General features: G+C 32.4%; 1 protein-coding gene across 1 annotated transcript; it reads right to left on the bottom strand.

Moving 5' to 3' along the window:
- Positions 1-809: 809 nt before the first annotated feature.
- Positions 810-18,492, bottom strand: LOC142357903 (aldehyde dehydrogenase 1A1-like). The gene is given in 7 exon segments (XM_075409393.1): positions 810-1,525; positions 1,966-2,252; positions 4,470-4,700; positions 5,263-5,365; positions 13,080-13,233; positions 17,582-17,817; positions 18,145-18,492. Coding segments are annotated over 7 exon segments (1,512 nt in total). The 5' UTR covers positions 18,289-18,492; the 3' UTR covers positions 810-1,168.
- Positions 18,493-20,029: the final 1,537 nt, after the last annotated feature.

The raw sequence follows: 20,029 nt of genomic DNA on the forward strand, positions 1-20,029 counted from the left end.
CTAAGCTGTTAAGTGAGTGCAAATTTGAACTATATAACATCGAGACTTGATAGTGTCTACAAAGTGCAAAAACTTATATTGTTTCTAATTTGTAAACAAAAATTGGTGGTTATAATGTCTATTAAACGAGACCAAGATTTGACAATTTTTTTCGTTGTAGATAAAAAATGATTTTTTCACGAAAAAAAAACAATTTTATTTCATTGAAAAAGAGGCGGTTGTAGCTTTTTGTTTATATCAACGTTGGTTGGAGAAACTTTCGTTATGTAAATTTTTAATAAACCAACATTTTGGATGACGTTTTTATTCAAAAAGTAAGTTAGGCACACTGTTGTTGAGTAGGCATAATGTTAAAACGTTGAGTAGGCATTGTTTGATAAATTCAACGGAATGCAGATTTTGTAACTGTATTTTTAATTTATAAACTAAAGTTTGTAAACAAAACTTATCTCAGAAGACAAAATTTGACATTTTTCTTGTTGTAGCTGAAAAAGAGAGCCTTTCTAAAATTTATCCCCTTAATTTCGTGTTATTAAGAATAATTTAGCTTCGTATCTGTATCAGCGACTGTTGAAGAAAACTTAATTGGGTGGAAAATCTATCTAAAAACCAAAAAGGTACAAACAGCGTCAAGTGTAAAATAATAACATCTTGAACAACCATTCAAATAATTTTCATAACTTCATTTAAGGCACCGACGTGCACATTTTGAAATGCCAAAAGTCTGCAGTGCCAGAAGTTAAAATGCTAGAAGTTGCTACTTAGCCAGAAGTTGACTTCCGTTGACTTTCGTCATTTTAAAAGGTGCGCGTTTCGTGTTAAGTGAGGTTAAGCATGGTTAAGTGACTCTGCAGAAGTCACTTCGCAATTCTGACTTAATATCTCGAACCGCTTCGCGGTTCTCGATAAACGCCAGAAGTTCTCAGTGCCTTCAAGCAGAGTCACTTAACAATTACTTCAAATTATTCATTTTGCTTCTGAATTTGGCAAAGTGGTTTTGGTTTCATGTATGATTGGTTGAGTATTTCTTTGAATGAAATTAAATAGACAACTATACAGATATCGAATGAGTTTGAGATAGAGTTCTAATCCTTAAACCAAAATCTCGTCGCATAATACAATAATTATCAAAATTTCTGTACTCCATTCAAAATTTGATAACCACCTATTACATTTTGATAATGATTGTTTTCGGCTCCATATAACTCAGCAACCCTTCCCATCCCAGCTCACGGCCGATTCCACTCTGTTTATACCCCCCAAATGGTGTATTTGGGCGAAGAGAAAGAATATCATTAATCCATACATGGCCCGATTCTAAAGCATTCGCCACATAAAGTGCTTCCGATAGATCATTTGTAAAAACAGCAGCAGCCAGTCCGTATGTTGAGTTGTTAGCTCTATCGATCGCTTCTTCGATACTTGAGAATTTGATGATTTGTTGAACTGGTCCGAATATTTCCTCTTTGGCAATTCTCATGTGGTCCTGTACGTTGCTGAATACGGTTGGCTCGACAAAGTAGCCCTTTTTAAACATGAAGCTGACATCGCATTTTGGAATAAACTTTCAGTTATGTACATAAGTTTTGCACACATATCCTTTCAATGAATTGAGATTGATTGTTAGTTTTCTTTTTTTAAAATTTTGTTACCCTCTACTGTATATTTTCAATGTTTATTACTGTTTAATATATTACTGAAACACAGATTAAGTGCTTCCCAATTCCTCTATCCCAGTAGTGCTTTCTCCCTCCATCTCCTAAAGGAAATCCATTACCCCCCCACCCCCGACAAAAGCATCACCTTAAAAACAGAATAGAAGAACAGCAAGAACCAAATATACAGCAATAAATAACCCAAAAGATATCAAGAAAAACAAACAGCTATAGCGAACCCAATCTTCCTTATGAATTCAAATAAAAACAAAACGTGCTATTTTTTTTAACGATGTCAGCTATATCATGCCGTGTCATTCATTCGTTTCCCGCCACACTCCAGCTTCGCGCCTTCCTTCATGCCCGACTCTATCAAGTCCATAATTTTGTCAAACTGGATTTTGTCAATTTGGGGTCCGAACATGATCCCTTCACCAAACGGGTCTCCAAACTTGTCTCGGGTTTGTATAGCCAGTTCGGTACTTTTACGTACAAACTCGTCATAAACATCCTCATGAACAAAAGTCCTTGTTAAAGCAATGCACATTTGGCCACTATTGACGTAACACGCGTTTTGTGCAATTGGAATTACGCTGTCTAATGTCAACGAAACAGTTTGCTAACATTTTTTGATGATGTTTCAGGGGTTATCCTTTGGAGTTCGGAGTTGTTCTTTCAATTAAACAGAAGTATTTTTCTGTGCCTTTTTTGTGTCGATAAAATTGATTAAAATATAAATAGGTTTTTACTTGAGCAAAGACTAGCTCACCGTATAGTTTCTGCAGTTGTCCCGGGCTAAGAAGACCGTAAACATTTATTCAGACTCTAAAAAACTTTTGTCGGCTGAAAACTTGAAGCTATCTGGCCTTCTTTTGTTATCTCATTTTTGGTCTGTTGATATCTTTTGCGGAGACATACATAAATTGTTTCATCGGACCGTTATTGAAGAACTAAATCTTTTCTTACAATTTTTTTTTCTTGGTTTGTCGAAGAAAATGGAAGGCTTGGAAGTGTCATAGATTTTCAGCTGTCTGACAGTTTCAATTTTCATATATTCAGTACGTTATTTTGATTGCAATTCGCACAATTAAAGTTGCTAATACTGAAATAATCTTAAATGAAATTTGATTAAATGCTTTATCAAAAATCAATAGCCAGAATACAACACAAAAATGAAAATTTGAACAAAGAAAATTGAAAAAAATACAAAGCGTGGCCATCTTTAAAATTTGTCATCTGAAAAACGAGTTTATTAAACATGAACAATTTCATCCAAAAATTGTTTTTAGCATAAAAACTTCTATATTTTAATTTCCGGTTAGGTTCAAGGCATATGAAATTGTTTTGGCCATTTCGATCAAAATTCAAGCGGTCTCGCAGGTGATACTTCCTAATTACTGGGACAGCAAACAGTCTATTAATATTATTTTTTGACTTTTTGTCATAAATTTTTTCTTGCAAAGTACAACAGTCAGAAGGGTATCTAAATCTCTTAAAAATAATTCCGAGTAAGTTGACGATCTCAGTTCCAAGATGTTGCAATAAAACCGGGGAAAATTGATGATAATGTTTGAAGCAACTCACCTAAAACTCATACTTTGGGAAATTGAAAACATTAGAATTACAGTGACGCGTTGCATGAAAGCGATGCAATTTACTCGTTTAATTTTGATAAAAGATCCAGAATTTAATTCATGTCAACGCTCTTAATGTCTTTTGAAGCGAAATTGGCTACAGAGCTCATGAAACACGAACTTTAGGGGGCTAAATCAATATAACGGTTTGTAAATCCCGCTCAGACCCCAATAATTTTTACTTTTTCTCTATTCAATTTTTCCAAGTTCCTGTCATGATGGCAAATATCGTATAACAAAAAATTAGTAAAATACGCAGCAATATGAAATGAAAATTACAATTTTTTTGTTGAATAATAGCTGATATGGCTGCTCTGGCTGTTAATTTAAAGAATATTGTCGAATTTGTGCCAAAATTGTTCAGTTTTACATCACCTCATAATTACTGTGGATGATACCCACAAAATGAGAAACAAAATGCCAATATTTAGCTTTTCTGGCGGTTCTTCATATAATTACTATTAAATCTGCATTACTGCATTACAAGATTCTAGGATCAAAAGTGCAAATAATTTGCACTCAAGTTAAAATAAAGATCACAGCCTTTTTTATACATTTGTTCTTAATTACCCTTAGCAACTAGTAGTTAAAAAAACTAAAAAATGGCTCAAAAAAACTAAACCGTGAAAATCATTTATTTAAGTTTGCATGAAGAAGTACAGCCACAAAACGCCAATGAACTACCATAAGTTACGAAACTGCTGCCCAAAAAATTTTAAGCTACTTTTCACAGCCCAGAACAGAACTCTCGTTGAAACGTATACTCCCCGGTCGTCAAAAAGACGGTAAAATAAAACAATAATTTTTGATCAAAAAAGATCGTGAAGCAACCAAAGAAAATTAAAAACATTTCCTGAATCAACAAAAAAATATATAATCTTCTATTAGCCTGAAGCACAAAAAATATTCCATTTTCTCCAGGGTTGCTTTACAAATTAATTGCTTCAATTTACGAAGACTGAAGACAACTTCATGATTTCTCATTTCCAGAAAAAAATCTCAAATGATAAAAATTTACCAAACTAACACAAATGGATCTAAAAAACAATCAGCAAACAATGTTGAACAATAATCAGCTATCAGGAATAATAGCGTTTTTCCGATTCAAGCGATCACGAGTCTTCTTCCCTCTTTAAAAGTGAGCGGAACTTGTTTTCATAATTAATGCATATTTAAGAACTCGTTTTTTTTAGTTAGAAAACTGTTCCTAAATCAGCAGTTTTTCCAATGATGAGGGCACACTTGCCGCCTAATTCCAGCGTGACCCTTTTCAAATTAGAAGTTCCGGATGCAATCTGGATGATGCGTCCCACTTCTGTTGAGCCAGTGAAGGACACCTTGTTGACGTCGGGATGCTCTGTGATGGCAGCACCAGCTGTGGGTCCATAACCAGGTACTATATTCAGCACACCTTTGAATAAAAAGAAAACATATCCTGGGAATAAGACGGTAAAAACATGAAAAGTTATAATTTCAGAAAAAAAACGAAATTGTTTCTATTTGAAGTTCAAGAAACTTTTCTCATTTTTCATTTTCTAATTCTAATTTATCTCCTTATAATGATGTTGAAAAGTGATTTTCAATGAGTGAAGAGATTTGAATCACAATATAACCTTGGATCACCACGAAATAACTGTACAGCAAGATTTCCCAGACTTTATAAAGAACAGTGCCATATAACTATTACATCTATAAAAACAACAGCTCTATTCATATGACGTTCTGAAAACTTTTTTTTTTGAAAATTGAAAACAAATTTTGTTGGAACCTGGCTTGAATTGCATTATAGTTCTTAAATTGTATAAAATAAGTTAAAGTTTGTCTCAGTTACCACATTATGGTCGACTCAGATGATTTTATTGATAAATTTTTTTAGCTCAATCAGTCCTTTTCTTGAAGACACTTAAAACAGAAATGCACTGATTACTTGATGACAATACATTTTTGGTAATGACAAATAAGTGAACTTTTACCTGGAGGAATTCCTGCTTCAATGGCAATGTCTCCAAACATAAGAGTTGTGAGAGGAGTCTGCTCAGGAGGTTTGCACACAACTGCGTTCCCAGCACACAGACTCTGAAATATATGCATCGTGGATCAATTTTGGTTTGAATTGTGGTGGCTTGGAACGTTGCGACCAAAATTGCGTTCAGTTTTTTATGTTTTTTAAAACTTCCATACTCTGCATTATAAAAAACAGCTGCTAAATAAGCAAGGTAATTTTGTAATGTCTTTTTATAGATCATGTACTGATATTGAACCAAGATCAATTACTCAGAGGAATATGCTCTTGAACATTGTTGAGGTAACAATTTTAAATTACAGAAGAAAATTGACATAGCAACACTAGCCAACTAGTAAATTACAGGCGAAGAAATGAAGTGTCAGATAAATTTCTTTTTAGTTTTGTATAGAAAGTTTTCTTGAAAACTTTTTTTTGTCTTAAGCTTTTGCAGAGCTGAACCCTCATTCCCTGAAACGGACAAAATTTGAAAAAAAATAAGGAAAAACATATAATTGGTTGCTCAAATACCTTTTGCATTAACTCAACCAAATTAACAAATTTATTTCAACAAAAAATTTGGATAATAAAAGTACTGTTCATTTCTGCAACGTGACATCAGTGGCGCAAAATGTAACTCTTGATAACTTATTAAAACAATTAAAATGTTAGACTTACCGTCTCAGCACGATTGAATTGCTAAAAAACACTAAATATCAAATCATTCAACTTATTTAAGCAAAACTAAAATTGTAAAATACAAAACAATACTAAAATAGTAAAAATATTTAAAAAAATGAAAAATCTGGTTAAAAAGTAACTATTTTTTTTCGGCAGAACGGCAAAACTAGCCATTCTGCCGATAACCGTTATATTTCAAAGCTAGCTTCTTAAAACTTTCTGACGAATCCTTTAAAAATTTACCTTTACAATCGGGATAGTTACAAAACAGGGGCTCATTTTCGCAGTACTGCTGCCGAAATCTCATTCCCAAGAACTCATTAAGAATAAAACTTAAAAATCTCCTAGAAATTATTCTCTGCTCGACGGAACAAACTTTCAGTTTTTGCGATGTATATAATAACACGGTTCTAACAATTCAAAATTGTACCTTTTTATCACCTTAAAGTTTAATGAATTTGAGATATTTTTTTATTAACTCCGCATTAAAAATGCTTCCTTAACAGTCATATTCTTGTCTATTTGGTTAAAATGAGATAATTTTAGTGTTTACAAAATGTCCGTAATAGTTTTAATACCTTTAAGAATTTATAAAGAAAAATTTGTGTTTCCAAACAGTCCAATTTACCTCCTCTTAAGAAAAAACTATTTTTATTGAATGTTTTCATTTCAAATAAAAATACACATTACTCGTAGAAAAAACTCCACAGAAAAGATTTTCGTGTTGGACAATCAATTTAGTACAACATTTGGCAGCTTTAATTATACTACCTGCCATAATAAACTATATGTAGAGCATAAAAATACAATACAAAATACGTTCTCGCGTGGTTCCTGGAGAATTATTCACAAGTATGTATTCTTTCCGTAACCAGTAGTGTCAACGTTCTTAATCGTCCGGTCATTTATTGGTATTTGTATATTTCCACTGTCCAAATTTGATTTACCAAAGCTCTCGAGTTTTTTAAAAATTCAATATAGGTTGTTTCTAGTATTCACAAAGAAGTGCATTTTGTTTTTTTTTTCAACTTGATGTTTGTTGTCTGTTACAACATTAGCACCAGATATTGAAATCACGTTATGATCAGAGTATAAAATCAAACAAGGAGGCTCGGTAATGTGCAATTGCACATAAAGTTCCGACCCCGCTCATCCACAGTTTTGGCATAGTTGTCTACCAAATGAGGAACAGATAGAAAAACCCAAAATTTCAATAATTTTCAAACATAGCCGGCAGATTACCGGAATAGCTGCGAAATAATAGACTTGCGTGCCAAATAAAACAGATGAAACCGATACAGAGATAATGTGAAAAAAAAATCGACGCCGCTCAAAAAGCTATGTAAAAAACATTCAGCGATAAATTGATAAAGCTCGTTGAAGTTCATTCCAGAGAATCCTTTTATTAGGGAGCTTTACTGCACATATGAGTTCCTTTGACCTTTAACTAATTGAAATTGAGCTTAAGTTTTAAAGTGCAAAAGTCTTTTTATTGAGTCGGGTAAGTCATGTTTTTCTAGAGAGAGTGAGAAATGACGTCACGCGCGCAAACACTGTTAGTGAGAGGAAGAAATCATTCAAAAATTTTGACTTTTTCAGTTTTGGTGTGTGGACAAATGTAAAACAAAAAGAGCGTCAGACTACAAAACAAAAAAAAACAAAGACCACCGCAATACAGCTCCGCTCAGCTTAAGGCTTCGCAGCTATAAAAAAAAGATTGGTGTATGAACGAAAAGATAGCCTCCAAAGTGAATAACTCAGTGGAGTAAAAAAAATGATGCATTAGATTGATGAGATATGCCATTATTAAGAAAGCGGGTCAATACGAACAGCAAAATAAACACCACCACCAACAACAACAACAAACATGAATTACCTCAAAACCTTAAAAACAAAATTCATTCAAAACAAAATTCAAAATTCAAAACAAATTCAATAAAAAACAAAATTTAAAAACAGGGCCGAAATAGTGTCAGATAAAATTAACTCTATATAAAATAACTTGTAAAAGATATGGGAAAAGCCATTAATAAGGCTTGGTAACAATTGGACAAAAAAAACAAAAACAGTTAAAATCAGTTGAAAACAAGTTGAAAATTTCGCTTATATATTTTTTTAAAAAACAATTAATTTCAAAGTAATGAAAGGCATAGGAAGTAAAATAAAATGTCCCATAGGTTTACAATTTCCAATGATTCTATATAAGGAATTGAGAACTGTCTGTTTTCAATTTTTTATGCGGTTATAAAACGAACAACAAATAGAGAACAAAAAAAAATCAGTTAAAACTTGTCAGAAAGCGCGTTCGAAGCCGTAAAGCCTTACTTTGGCCCTCAAAATAATTTTCGTTTCAGCTTTGGCCAACACTGATAAGGTATTATGTGACCTCTTATTACTGATACTAGGTAAGAAGTAGACAAAAAGAAAAAGGCAAAATTAGGTCATATTTAATTCTTTCGAAAAAAATTGTTTGCATAGAGGTGAAAGCCATTAATTACAAAATGGAATGATTTAATAGGTTTTGTTTATTCGTCCAAAGGAAGCCCTTCCTTGAGACCTGCAATTATCCAGATTATGTCTTACGTCTACAAAAGGAATGTCAAAAACGACTAAAATCAAAAATTAATTCATTTTTTTTTGTGGAAAACCCGTGACCGAGTCAGTGAAGTCCTTAAAAAACATTACATTTTGTGACACAAATTTTTTTCTGACAATCTCTCTTGACAACAGTATTGTCTTATTTGGCCGACAATTAATGAGACTAGTTAACAAACAGAAAACAAAAGGAACAAAAATGTGTAGTTTATATGAGTTTTGTTTATTTTGGAAAACGATTGTTTTCAAAGAGTCGAAAGCCATCAGCTATCTAATAAAATCAGCTTGTCTATTTTTCCATGAAAAGTCAACGAAACAGTGTCATTGTACAGAAATTTTCAAACGACTAAAAAGACAAAGTAAAAAGTTGAAAAATTCTGTTAAATTCTTCGAGAAAGTAGTGTTGAAGCCGTTAAAACCATAATGTCTATCTTTAGGGATTATAATATTATCAATTATGAATGCCAACAACGTGATATTTCAACTTTCAATAGCGTGACAATTTGGCAAAATTAGAAAATGTGAAAATTGGGCAAGTACCTAAAAAAATGAAAAATTTAAATCTGGTAGTATCAAAGCAAGAAAACTATAACTTAAGGCGTAAAACCGCAATGAAGATTGAATTTGAATTGAGCAGAAAGAGGAAGCACCTTTCCATTGCTGACACTAATCTACAAGTTCACGAAGTTAAGAGAGAAATGGAGGCAAAGTTCAATAAGCCATTATTTATTTAAAAACCAAAGTTTTAAAAGTCAAACGACCATAAACTTTCAAGTATTGAACTAGACAAACTAATTTGGATCCAATTAGGAAGTCAATTGGAAATATCAATAGTGAGCTTTGAATTGAAATTTTCTTTTATTTAATTAATATAAAAAATACAGAATTTTTTTTTATATAAAGACCGACTGATTACAATCCGAACTATTTTTGGATTGTAACAGTCCGAGATTGCTCCAAAACTAGCCCTGCTAATGCTTTTCGTCCATTAAGAACACTTGTTTCGGGTGTTGTAGATATTGATTTTTTGGTAGTCAAAAATCAAAAATAAATGCCGCGTTATTGATAACCAACGAGTAGAGTTAGCAGAAAACGGCAAAGTTTTAGTTACGAAGCACTAGCATCGGAAGTTGAAGTAGAAATAGCCCAATTTTGAGTCTACAAAGAATGTTTTAGTGGTTTTAGGGTGTGTACTTCCTGCAAATTTAATCAAAGTGGACCAAAGAAACTTATTTCGTGCTGTTTTTGATGAAAAACTCTGAATTTTGAAATATTTAGCCAGAATTTTTGACAAAATAAAAAAATAGCCAAGAATATGTTTTTCGTCTCTAACAATAAAATCAATACACACTTTCTTTTAAAGTTTTAACAAAGTTAAGTAAAATTGGCGAACTTTTTGTCGAAAACGGAATCAACGGAATTCACTCTATTTTCTGAAAAGTTTAAACCTCGATAACTCCCTGTAAAAAACGAAAATCAAAAAAATCTTTTTAATTCTATATTCTACACTGGACAAGCTTTCTAATGATATCAGTCTCAACTCTCTACGGTTAATATATCGATCGGCCAAAATGAGTGAACAAAAAACCCATTTGAGTATATAGTTCCTCCCCCTCAATAGGGTCGGAACAACTAGTTCCATAGGTCAACTACCAAGCATTGAAGTTCTCTCAAATTATTGAGGTATATATCAGGTCTATACTGGAGATAACTTTAATACTTGCAGGAAGTGTGCACGAACTTTTGATTACCCAATGAAAAAATGAAATCAAGATCACTGAACACATAACCAAAACATTTCGTAAAAGGTAGGAAAAACAGCATTTTCGTAAGAAAATTGGTAAACATCCGTGTCAAAACATTTGCTGAACCAAATTATATAGCGGCAGTAAATTCAAACATAACAGTCCCCACTGTAATTGTTAACAGAGTTGTTTTGAAAGTTTAAAAAGTTTTCTGTAGTTTTATGGAGACACATGGATTGTTTCGTTTAGCAAATTTCACATTTCAAGCAATTTTTATGTCTATTTTTTTCTTGCAGTTTGTCCAAGTGGTATAAAATGGCCTCTTCTAATGTTGATCCTTGTAAAATGTTCATTTTTTGCATTTGATTTCCTTAAAAAGTTTTATTTTTTTTATAAAATCTGATAGGCGTTCCATGCGCCTGTAAAAATTTTCATTGGAAAGAAAATTTTGATTTTGTTTGTTTTTGAAGTTTTTTGTACGTTTTGCATTTGATGTTATATATTTCGTAAGCCAAGCGTTTCTTCTCTTTCAAAAACGTTTTTAAACCGAGTTATTTTTAGCTTCAATTTCTTGACTCAGTTGTTCATTCCATTAAGGTTTCCTGTTCTCCTTTGGAAGTATGAAGATCAAAACATTAATGCACAAAAGGCGAGTTCTGTGTTTGTTACATTTGTCAATTATCTTAAGTCGCTTATCCAAAGCCGAGGTTTTTTTTCTCAGAAAATTACATTTTTCAAGTTTAACCCAAGACATTGTTTCGATAAAAAATCAGTTCATTACGGAGTTTTATACATTGCAGACACTCAAGATCAAGTCAATAAGGATCTGCTCTTTTTCGACCTTTGTCTTTTTCGTTGTAACAGTTACAGTTTTCTTTGTGACCCACAGATAAATTGTCAATAACGAGCCTTATAAAAAGAACGAAGTGTTGTGACTACGCAACAACAACTGGTGGCAGAAAACTAAATGAAAAACACATAAAAGGAAAACATTTCTCTAGGATTGTAAATCCTTGAACGCCCTTTCCGTTTGAAGCTCCTGTTTTAAACTTAGAACTGGTAAATTTCTAAACAGTTTAAAAATTAGTTTAAAACTTGCTTGCAGAATTCACAAGCACGGTACCACCGAAGAGACGTTTTTTTAATAAATAATTGTTCTTTTAATTCGATTTTTTAAAATAATTTAGGCAGCAACAAAACCATAAACCTAAAGTAACAGAGGGTACATAGCATTCAAGGCATCATCGATACAAACAACTTTGATTTCAATTTTTTGTTTGAAAACTGAATTTTTTAACTTTAAAAGCAAACTATTAAGTTGATTAGTATTTCAGGACAGTATTCAATGAGCTTTACTTTAACTTTTGGAATTGTCTTATTTTTGAAATGATTTAATGGTCTCAAATTCATTTTTGGCAGCTGGAGATGTATCAGCGTCATAGTTGTATTGTTGCAGTGCCGTTTACTTTCAATGGCGTTCAAAGCGTCGATCTTTCTGGTTTGGTAACTCTAATGAAATCTGCGTTCATTGAATATGGCCGACAAAAACAGAAACAACGAACTTGTTTCTACTGACAACAAAGTCTTGTTTCTTAGCTTCAACATTTGAGCAGTCCCGCGTCTAGGTAGTGGTTTCTTAAGATAGATGCTCTCTTTAATCATGTGAATTTTCTGGTTTTTAGGTGCTCTTTGTTTTTGTAGATATCAGTTATTGTCTCTGCTATTTAAAAATTAACAAATAATTGAATTCAAAATGTTCTCTCTTACAGTTTCTGGGACAAAAGAACATTTTTTGATATTATTTAATAGATTTTTCGAATTCAGATGTCTGTTGTTTTTTTTACACTATTCGCAAAATAAGTGGATTCATGATTAATAATCTGTCTTTTCCAGAGTAATTTATTTGTGCAGGTAATCAATTTTTCATTTCTTAATGGTTGAATTTTTTTTGAAATTCGTTTTGCATCTCTACTAAATTTTTGAGGTCTTATTTTCTCTATTAAGGTATCTCACATCTTGTTTACAATTACTCACCGCACAGACTGATGACAACCTACAGACAATAGAAGAAAACCTTCTATTACAAAGTTTGTACAGAAAAACTTTGAAAAAAGCACAAGGTGTTTTAGAAGTTAGAGGTCATATTCAACCAGAGAAGAATCTCGGATCGCATAGCTTTAAACGTTTAAAGTTTGATTATTTTTGTTAAAGGTTAACCGACTGTTCACTATGAACTCTGATGTTCCGTCTGAAGTATGCATATACAATAACAACACCGAGCTCAGTGACGCTTTCGATCTGTAGGTCAAATTGTTGACCAATTGATTTCCACACTTCACCGGAAAGTCTTTTAGCTGTTTTCCTTAATTGTGTCTTTTCAATCAACTGTGGCTCATTTTCTCAATTTAACACCAATCATATTAATCGTACCATAAGAAATTGTGCCTTTTCAAATTCTTCGAGGAGTTTTTCAAGTTTTGCGCCATCAATGTATGTCGAATTTCGACTCTTTGGGTAATAGTTTGCGCTATCAATTAATGTTTGAACTTAACAGAGCTGGAAATAAATTCCAGTAGTGGCACCATTTCACAATAGACACGATAAGCTGATTAGTTAAACTGTCTCCACGCCTATTCTGACCCCTCAATAAAATAATGAATGCAATGAGCAATATGAAAAGATGGAGTGTGAAAAATTTTAGGAGTATGTTTAAATGTTACCCACTTTTGTGTTAAGTCACATTAGTAATAAAGTTTAGGAATTTCACCTGACTAAGTTTCATGCATGTCATCATGAAGGGAAAATTCCACGGGGTGATTGCACCCACCACCCCAACTGGGTCGTATTTGGTGAATCCCATTTTGCCATCCTCCATGGCCAGAGTTCTTCCCTCGATTTTGTCACAGTAGCCGGCGCAATACCTGGAAACATTTTTACTTTTCATTGCGCCAAATTGCGAACTCCAACATTTATAAGCTGCAGTTACATCTGATTTTTCAAACAGTTTGCCAAACAGTTTGGAGATATAAGAATAAAAACACTAAAGGTTTGATGACATAGAAGCCCAGTGCATCTGTCTTCTAAATAAAATTTGTCCAATGTGAAGTTTTTTTTTCATACATTTTAGATCTGGTGCAGTATCAAACTTTGACTCGGTTGGAAAACGTCAAGCAATTTTAAATTGCTCAACTTAAATGTTGAATCCGAGTTTCATTTATCAAGATGTATTCAAGTTCTCTCATCTCCCTCATGCAATGTTAATGTCAAGACTTTAGAGTTTACACATCTTGAAATAGGTATTAATTGTTGTCAGGTCTGGAGTGGGGACAAATTTTTGGTTTGGTGTGTCTTGAAAAAGTTTTAGAAGATAGCTGGCAAATCTTGAGTCACATCTTTGTCGAGAATTTCATTTTTTTTTCGTTTTTGTCATTCAAAGCATTTCAACTATGGAAAAAAGTTTGCTTTGTTCATCTGCGACAATCAAGTGGCCGGTTATCTGCAGCTCTGTGGCCAATTTTATCTCCAAATTAGCTTCGTGCTGCATTGAATATGGACTGGGTGTCAGATTGTACAAGAACAAGGAAAACGCCTTCTTTACATATCTCTCCGACTGGATCTAATGAACAATCATGCCTTGTCATCTCTTGGTTAGGGTTATATGATCGCGCGTAATGATTGTATACCAGACAAAATCAGGTCAAATTCCTCGGCAAGTAATTTTTCACCCATCTGTTAGCAGAAAAGTTTACTACCCGACAACAGCTCAACACTGGGCAAGATGACATATTCTTACCTGCATGGAATGTGGGTCATCCAGCCCCATTGGATGTTATCGCACGCACTAATCTTTTACAACAGTGCCCTATCACAATTGTGGTGGAATATTGGGAGTTTTGCCGTGCCAGCTGCTGAGGACTTAAAGTATGAACCGTATGAACAGTAGCGAAGCTAGCTTTCAATTTAGACGGTTGCAAGAAACGCTAGGTTATAGGCGCATATAAAAATATAGCAAACTGTTGAATCTTTATCGTTTGAAGAGAACTTTCTTTGAAGAATTTGCCTTTCACGGAGTAGAGGCAATAAAAAAGAATGGAGTGGGGACAAATATTGGAAAAATTTGTCATCAACAACAGGAGAAATAGGTTTAACTTTTTTTCAATAGAAGGTAGCGAAAATGATTTCATTGTGATTCGAATTGAACTGATGATACTGACATGATCGATTGTGAAGCAAGATACGTTATTTTACATTAAAGAATACAATTTTTATAATGGGGCAAAATTCTTTTTACAATGTCTAAATTCAATATTCTTCAAAACGAGCACAGATATGCAATTTAAATAGAGCGTTTGGGAAAAAACGACATAGTTCATATTAACAAATGAAATCTTAGTTAAACATAAAAAAATGAACAGAGGGATTTGTCATCTCGAAAAATGAATGCTTAGTTAATTATTTTGATTTGAAAAGATAATTTAATCATTCAGATCGCGTTGATGTTCTACTGCCATGCTCAAAACCCTTATTACTCTTGATACAAAATTGAGCTTCGTATTAAGACAGAAATTGCTCATTGGAAAACCACTTGCTGCATTTTGGCTATCAAATCGAAATGTTCCTGCTAATTAAAAAAATTTTTTCATTATGCATTATGTTTTTTCTTGAAAGAAGTCTGATCATATAATTTAGTGAGCGTTGGTGAAAACATGTCAAAGTTTTAAAACTTAAAACATCAAAGGACTTAAAAAACTCAACACACAGCTTTTTTTCCAAAGCTAAGTTGCGCATTTGACTGGTCATTTCGGATCAGAACTTTTTAGTGATAATTAACTATTTTGTAGCGTATTTTTCAACCATTTCAATTATTATCTTTTAATTGACAATCGTCTATGACTAACAATTAAACATTCTATGAATTAAGTTACGAATTAATTGTCTCAAAAATAAGGAGCAGATGAAATCTGTTCAAAAATTCAAGTACTCTTCGAAAATAATAGGTATATCAGAAACATCGTTGTCAACTGAACATTAAAAAACTTTCGTGTTGGATTGGATCGCAGATGAGGCCTACCAATACTGAGACAACAACAAAAGACAATATCAAAATTTTATCAACAAAACATTGATTTTGGCCAAAAAATGAATATCTATTTTAAAGACACATTTGGAAACAGAAATGGCAACAAAAATATAATTTGAGCAAAATCCTAAATTGAACAAATATTTCTGTGCTTCAATAGAAAGCAGATTAAAGCTGATTTTAATGAGACTATATAACAATCCGATAAAAATTGGAGCATAAAAGTCAAGGTTCCAAAATGTCCTTGGTTTTTTCAATAGCAATTTATGTCAATTCTTAACAATCATGTTTTTTTTTTAAAGAATTAGATAAATTCACATGTCACTTCACAGAAATTGAATCGGACATGTGATTGTTTAGACTAAGTCATTTGACAAGAAATGAAAAAAAATTACAAGCAGAACACAACAATTTACGAGAATTTTAAGAAAAAAAACACAAATTGTGGAATCCACTAAAACCGATATATTTTGACTAAAAAACTTTTTCACTTACCTTTTACAGTTCAGTGGATTATCAACGAAGCCTGTTTTTAAAGACGATATGTAAAAATTCAACAAAAAACACACCTTTTGACCAGTATCAGAACTCAAGGTTTTTATGAAAACGCATAGAAATACATCAGTTAAAAACTATAACAAGGAATATCAATTTTCGAGTCACATGAAGTTAAATGGGATCTTTCACTATCGAGACTGAGTTACATTTTCACAAAATGAAGATTAAAAAGACGCACGAATTTCAAAGCAGATTATTTTGAAGCAAAATAGCAGCTGTGTTTTCTACTTGGGGAACAAATGGCAGCTGTGTTTTCTTAAGCATAGTCAAAAGACCTCCAATTAAAACAAATGCCATCGAAAAAAAATTTGCAAACTATTTACCAAAGCACACAATGTTGAAGTTGAACATCAATGGGACGTTATTAAACTCTGATAAGAGCATAAAATATGCTCAAATATTATCGTAGGCCATCTTTCAACAACATTGGAACTTGTAATCAAAGAGAAAAAAACAATACACAAAAGCTCAAAAATGAGCAATTGATGAACAATAAAAAAAACTTGTAAAATTTCGTAGTATCAAAGCCATTAAAAGGTTAGTTAAAACATACAATGACTGCAGATTTAAGTTTTAATTTCGCAAGAAAGAGGATGGGGCATATCATCATTGAGAACAAGCTTTACTTAAAATAATTATATTCAAAGTCATAAGACCCATTAGCTATCTATTAAAAGCGTTATATAGGTTCACATTTACATCTCTGCGAATCCAACTTATCCTTTGATTAACGGGACTAAATTATAAAGCTATAAAAAGAACAACAAATGCAAGCTAAACTGAGCAGTTCCTAAAAAGTTTATGAAAACACTTTGTCGAGACCATAAAAACGATTTGCATTCCTCTGAAATATAATATGATTTTATTGAATTTACTTTTACGTAAATATGATAAAAATTTTTATCTCTGTTTGACATAAGTAATACAAAAATACTTTAAAACTAAATGCGCCTTAGCACAATTTTTTTCCTTACTCTGAAAAGCACGTATAAGCCAAAACTAGCCTTGCTACCGTAGAGTGTAATAAAATGATTGTGGTGGTTCTAAATAATTTTTTCAACAAAAATTGTGGCAACAAAATCCTATTATAACAAAAACGATGGATTCTGGACAGATATCGATTTATGTTAGCAAACACCGACAAATTATGACTTCTTTGGCACTCTCCAGAAGCCAAATAAGAAATAGTTGCATCTCAGTTAAAAACTTTGTGTCAGCAACATTAACGTCTGTGCCTCCAGAAAGTTTAGATAAAGGGGGCTAAAGACTCATTTTTGGAGCCACTTTTCCTAAAAACAAAGATTTTGGCAAGGTATTTTAAGTTTTTGCAAGTGTTTTTAGGTTTTGTTTTACTGGGAAAGTTTTATTTCAACGAAAATTATCAAATATGAAGAATTTTTAATTTTATAATAGAAAAGCCAGTTATGAAAAGCATTTTACTGCTGCTCAATTGTGAGGTCTTGACTAGTGCGTAGACTATGGGGCTCAAGTCAAAACAAATTAGAGTGACTCTTAACCACTTTGATTAAGCATTAGATAGTAGTTTCAAAATTTCGCATTCTTCTGCTTTTCACATTTGAGATTGACTGTGAATAATGTTCAGCTCTTTGAAAGCTTCTCTGGTCACAAACCTGAACATATTTATGCCAGTGAGAACGTCATACAGAGCCATGAAGAAAGGCTTCCCGTTATCAATGACCTCCACCGATGCAATCATTGCGGAATCTCGCTCTATTATGTCCGCAATTTTGTTCAAGATTTTGCCTCTCTGATTGGGATTCATTTTTCGCCAAGGTGAATTTCTCTTCATAGCTTCTCTTGCGGCTGCCACGGCTTTGTCAACATCTGCTTTGTCTCCTTCTTGGATCTGCAAAGATAACAAATTTGACCTTCTAGGCATTTTAGGCCAAAAATTTCATGAACTTTGTTTCATACTTAAAGGGGTATTTTTTGGCTGCATAAACCAGATTTTTAGGTATTTTTTAAAACAAGTAAATTATCTAAATTATGGCTCTAATTTTTGGAATTTTTTGTAATTATAAATCTCAAAAATTTAAAAATCTAGTTTTGCAAAAATTACCTTAAAAAGATTGGTTTACCTATTTTGGTCCGATTTAATAAAAATGTTTGCAAGCCTTAAAATCACAAGTTTTTGCTGACTAGTACATAGTATTATTGAGAGGATAACGCTTACCATGCAAATTACTTCTTCAGTTGCTGGGTTGACAGTCTCAAATGTCTTTCCACTAACACAATCCACATACTCGTTGTTTATGAACAATTGTTTCCTCTTTATTTCTGGATTCCTGATTGGTTTCTGAGCAAAAATTGGATCCATCGCTTCGAAATTTTCTTTGAGAGCGCAGGGGTTTGTTCAATTGAACATATAATTGTTAAATAGCAAAACAAAAATGATTTTTATGTGAAAAGTTTCAAGTATTCATCAATTTTGAGCTCACGGTTGTTTAAAGCAAATACACAGCTGAAATATTAAAAGAGGTGTATGTATACCATCTGACCTCGAACTCTTATCAACACTGCTTCACAGTTACTTCGTTTTTCAAACCAAAGTGAACTCATAGTAAATCAAAGTAAAACGCGTGAGAGAAACATCCAATATTTGCATTGCAAAGCAAGATACGCCATTTTTGCTTTTTATGAAAGATATAACTTTTCAAAATCAATATAATGAGCTCTAAAATCATGAAGCTGTAGTTTTACATGAACGCGTACACAAGAATGACAAGAATGCCACAATCTTTCTGACAGTTCGTACACATAAACACATAAGAGTATAAAATATATAGACATGAAAACATGAGACATAAAACATTATAATCAATATTTTTTTATGTTGTGGAGCACAAGTATATATATATATATATATATATATATATATATATATATATATATATATATATACAGATATAATATTTATATATATATATATATATATATATATATATATATATATATTCAAACTTCATTTCCGCAAAAAACTTGTTAATCTAAGTTTTTTGTTGTTAAAATTCAATGAAAAAGTTGTTGTCAAAGCAACAGTATTTAACTGCAACACTTTTATGGAGTGTATTTTCCACAGGTCAAAAATGATTGCTCACTTCTCGTCTTATTGTTTTTGCTCCTTTGCGCCTGCAAAATTTTCGAATGTTTGAAAATCATTAGACACAAATAACTTTTGCAATCGATAATTGCAAATTTTATTTCATAATTGAAGTTAGCGACATAGTAACAATCTCACATATGTCTTACAGGGTAATTTCGGTGACAAATGATGCCAATACGCCACAATGATGCCATCATAAATCTGACGAGACCTGTGTGTATTGAGTATTAGAGACAAGACAAAAAACAATTACGGGTAAACAAAAACAGAATGAATTTCAAATATAAAATGAAATTATTGCACAGAGTCATTCGGTATCAAAAGAAAGGAGCTAAGCGCTGTCATCAATGAAACTTCTACTCTCCTCGGAAAAAAAACAACACAAGAAGCTAAAATTAGAAATTCGATTACGCGAGAAACACTACGCTCAAAATCAAATTGGACATCAATTTTGAAATTTCTCAGCAGAGTTAAAAGATAAAAAAACATGTATATCTGATCATTATTAGATGTTTCCTGATTTTCAGACGGGAAAACAGACGGAAAGAAACTTCAAGAAACTGGCAAAAACTTGAAGATATATCCGTAATTGAAAAAAAATAAATTTTGTTCTGAGTCATGCAATATCAAAACTGGAAAGTTGTGAAAAATTCAAGACAATTGATAACAAGTTTGAGGAGCTTCAAAATTTACTGAAATCAATTTTGGACAGATATCTTCCAAAGCAGGTGGTAAAAAATAAAAACCATCAGAGCTTGGTTGACAGCCAATTGAAAAATAAACGGGAAAAAAGAATAGGAGATTCAGAGAAAGTATGAAAACTAAAAAATTTTAGGCCAAAAAAAAGTACAAAGAACAACGTAAAAAAGTTAAACATATGGCGAAAGTAAAAAGGAATCAATTTTATCAGAAAATAACAGGAAAGCATGCAGTAAAATCAAACAAAAAAGTTTTT

Source organism: Convolutriloba macropyga, unplaced genomic scaffold (genome assembly GCF_964194025.1).
Source record: "Convolutriloba macropyga unplaced genomic scaffold, txConMacr16.3 SCAFFOLD_4509, whole genome shotgun sequence".
In the NCBI taxonomy this organism is placed as follows: Eukaryota; Metazoa; Xenacoelomorpha; order Acoela; family Convolutidae; genus Convolutriloba; species Convolutriloba macropyga.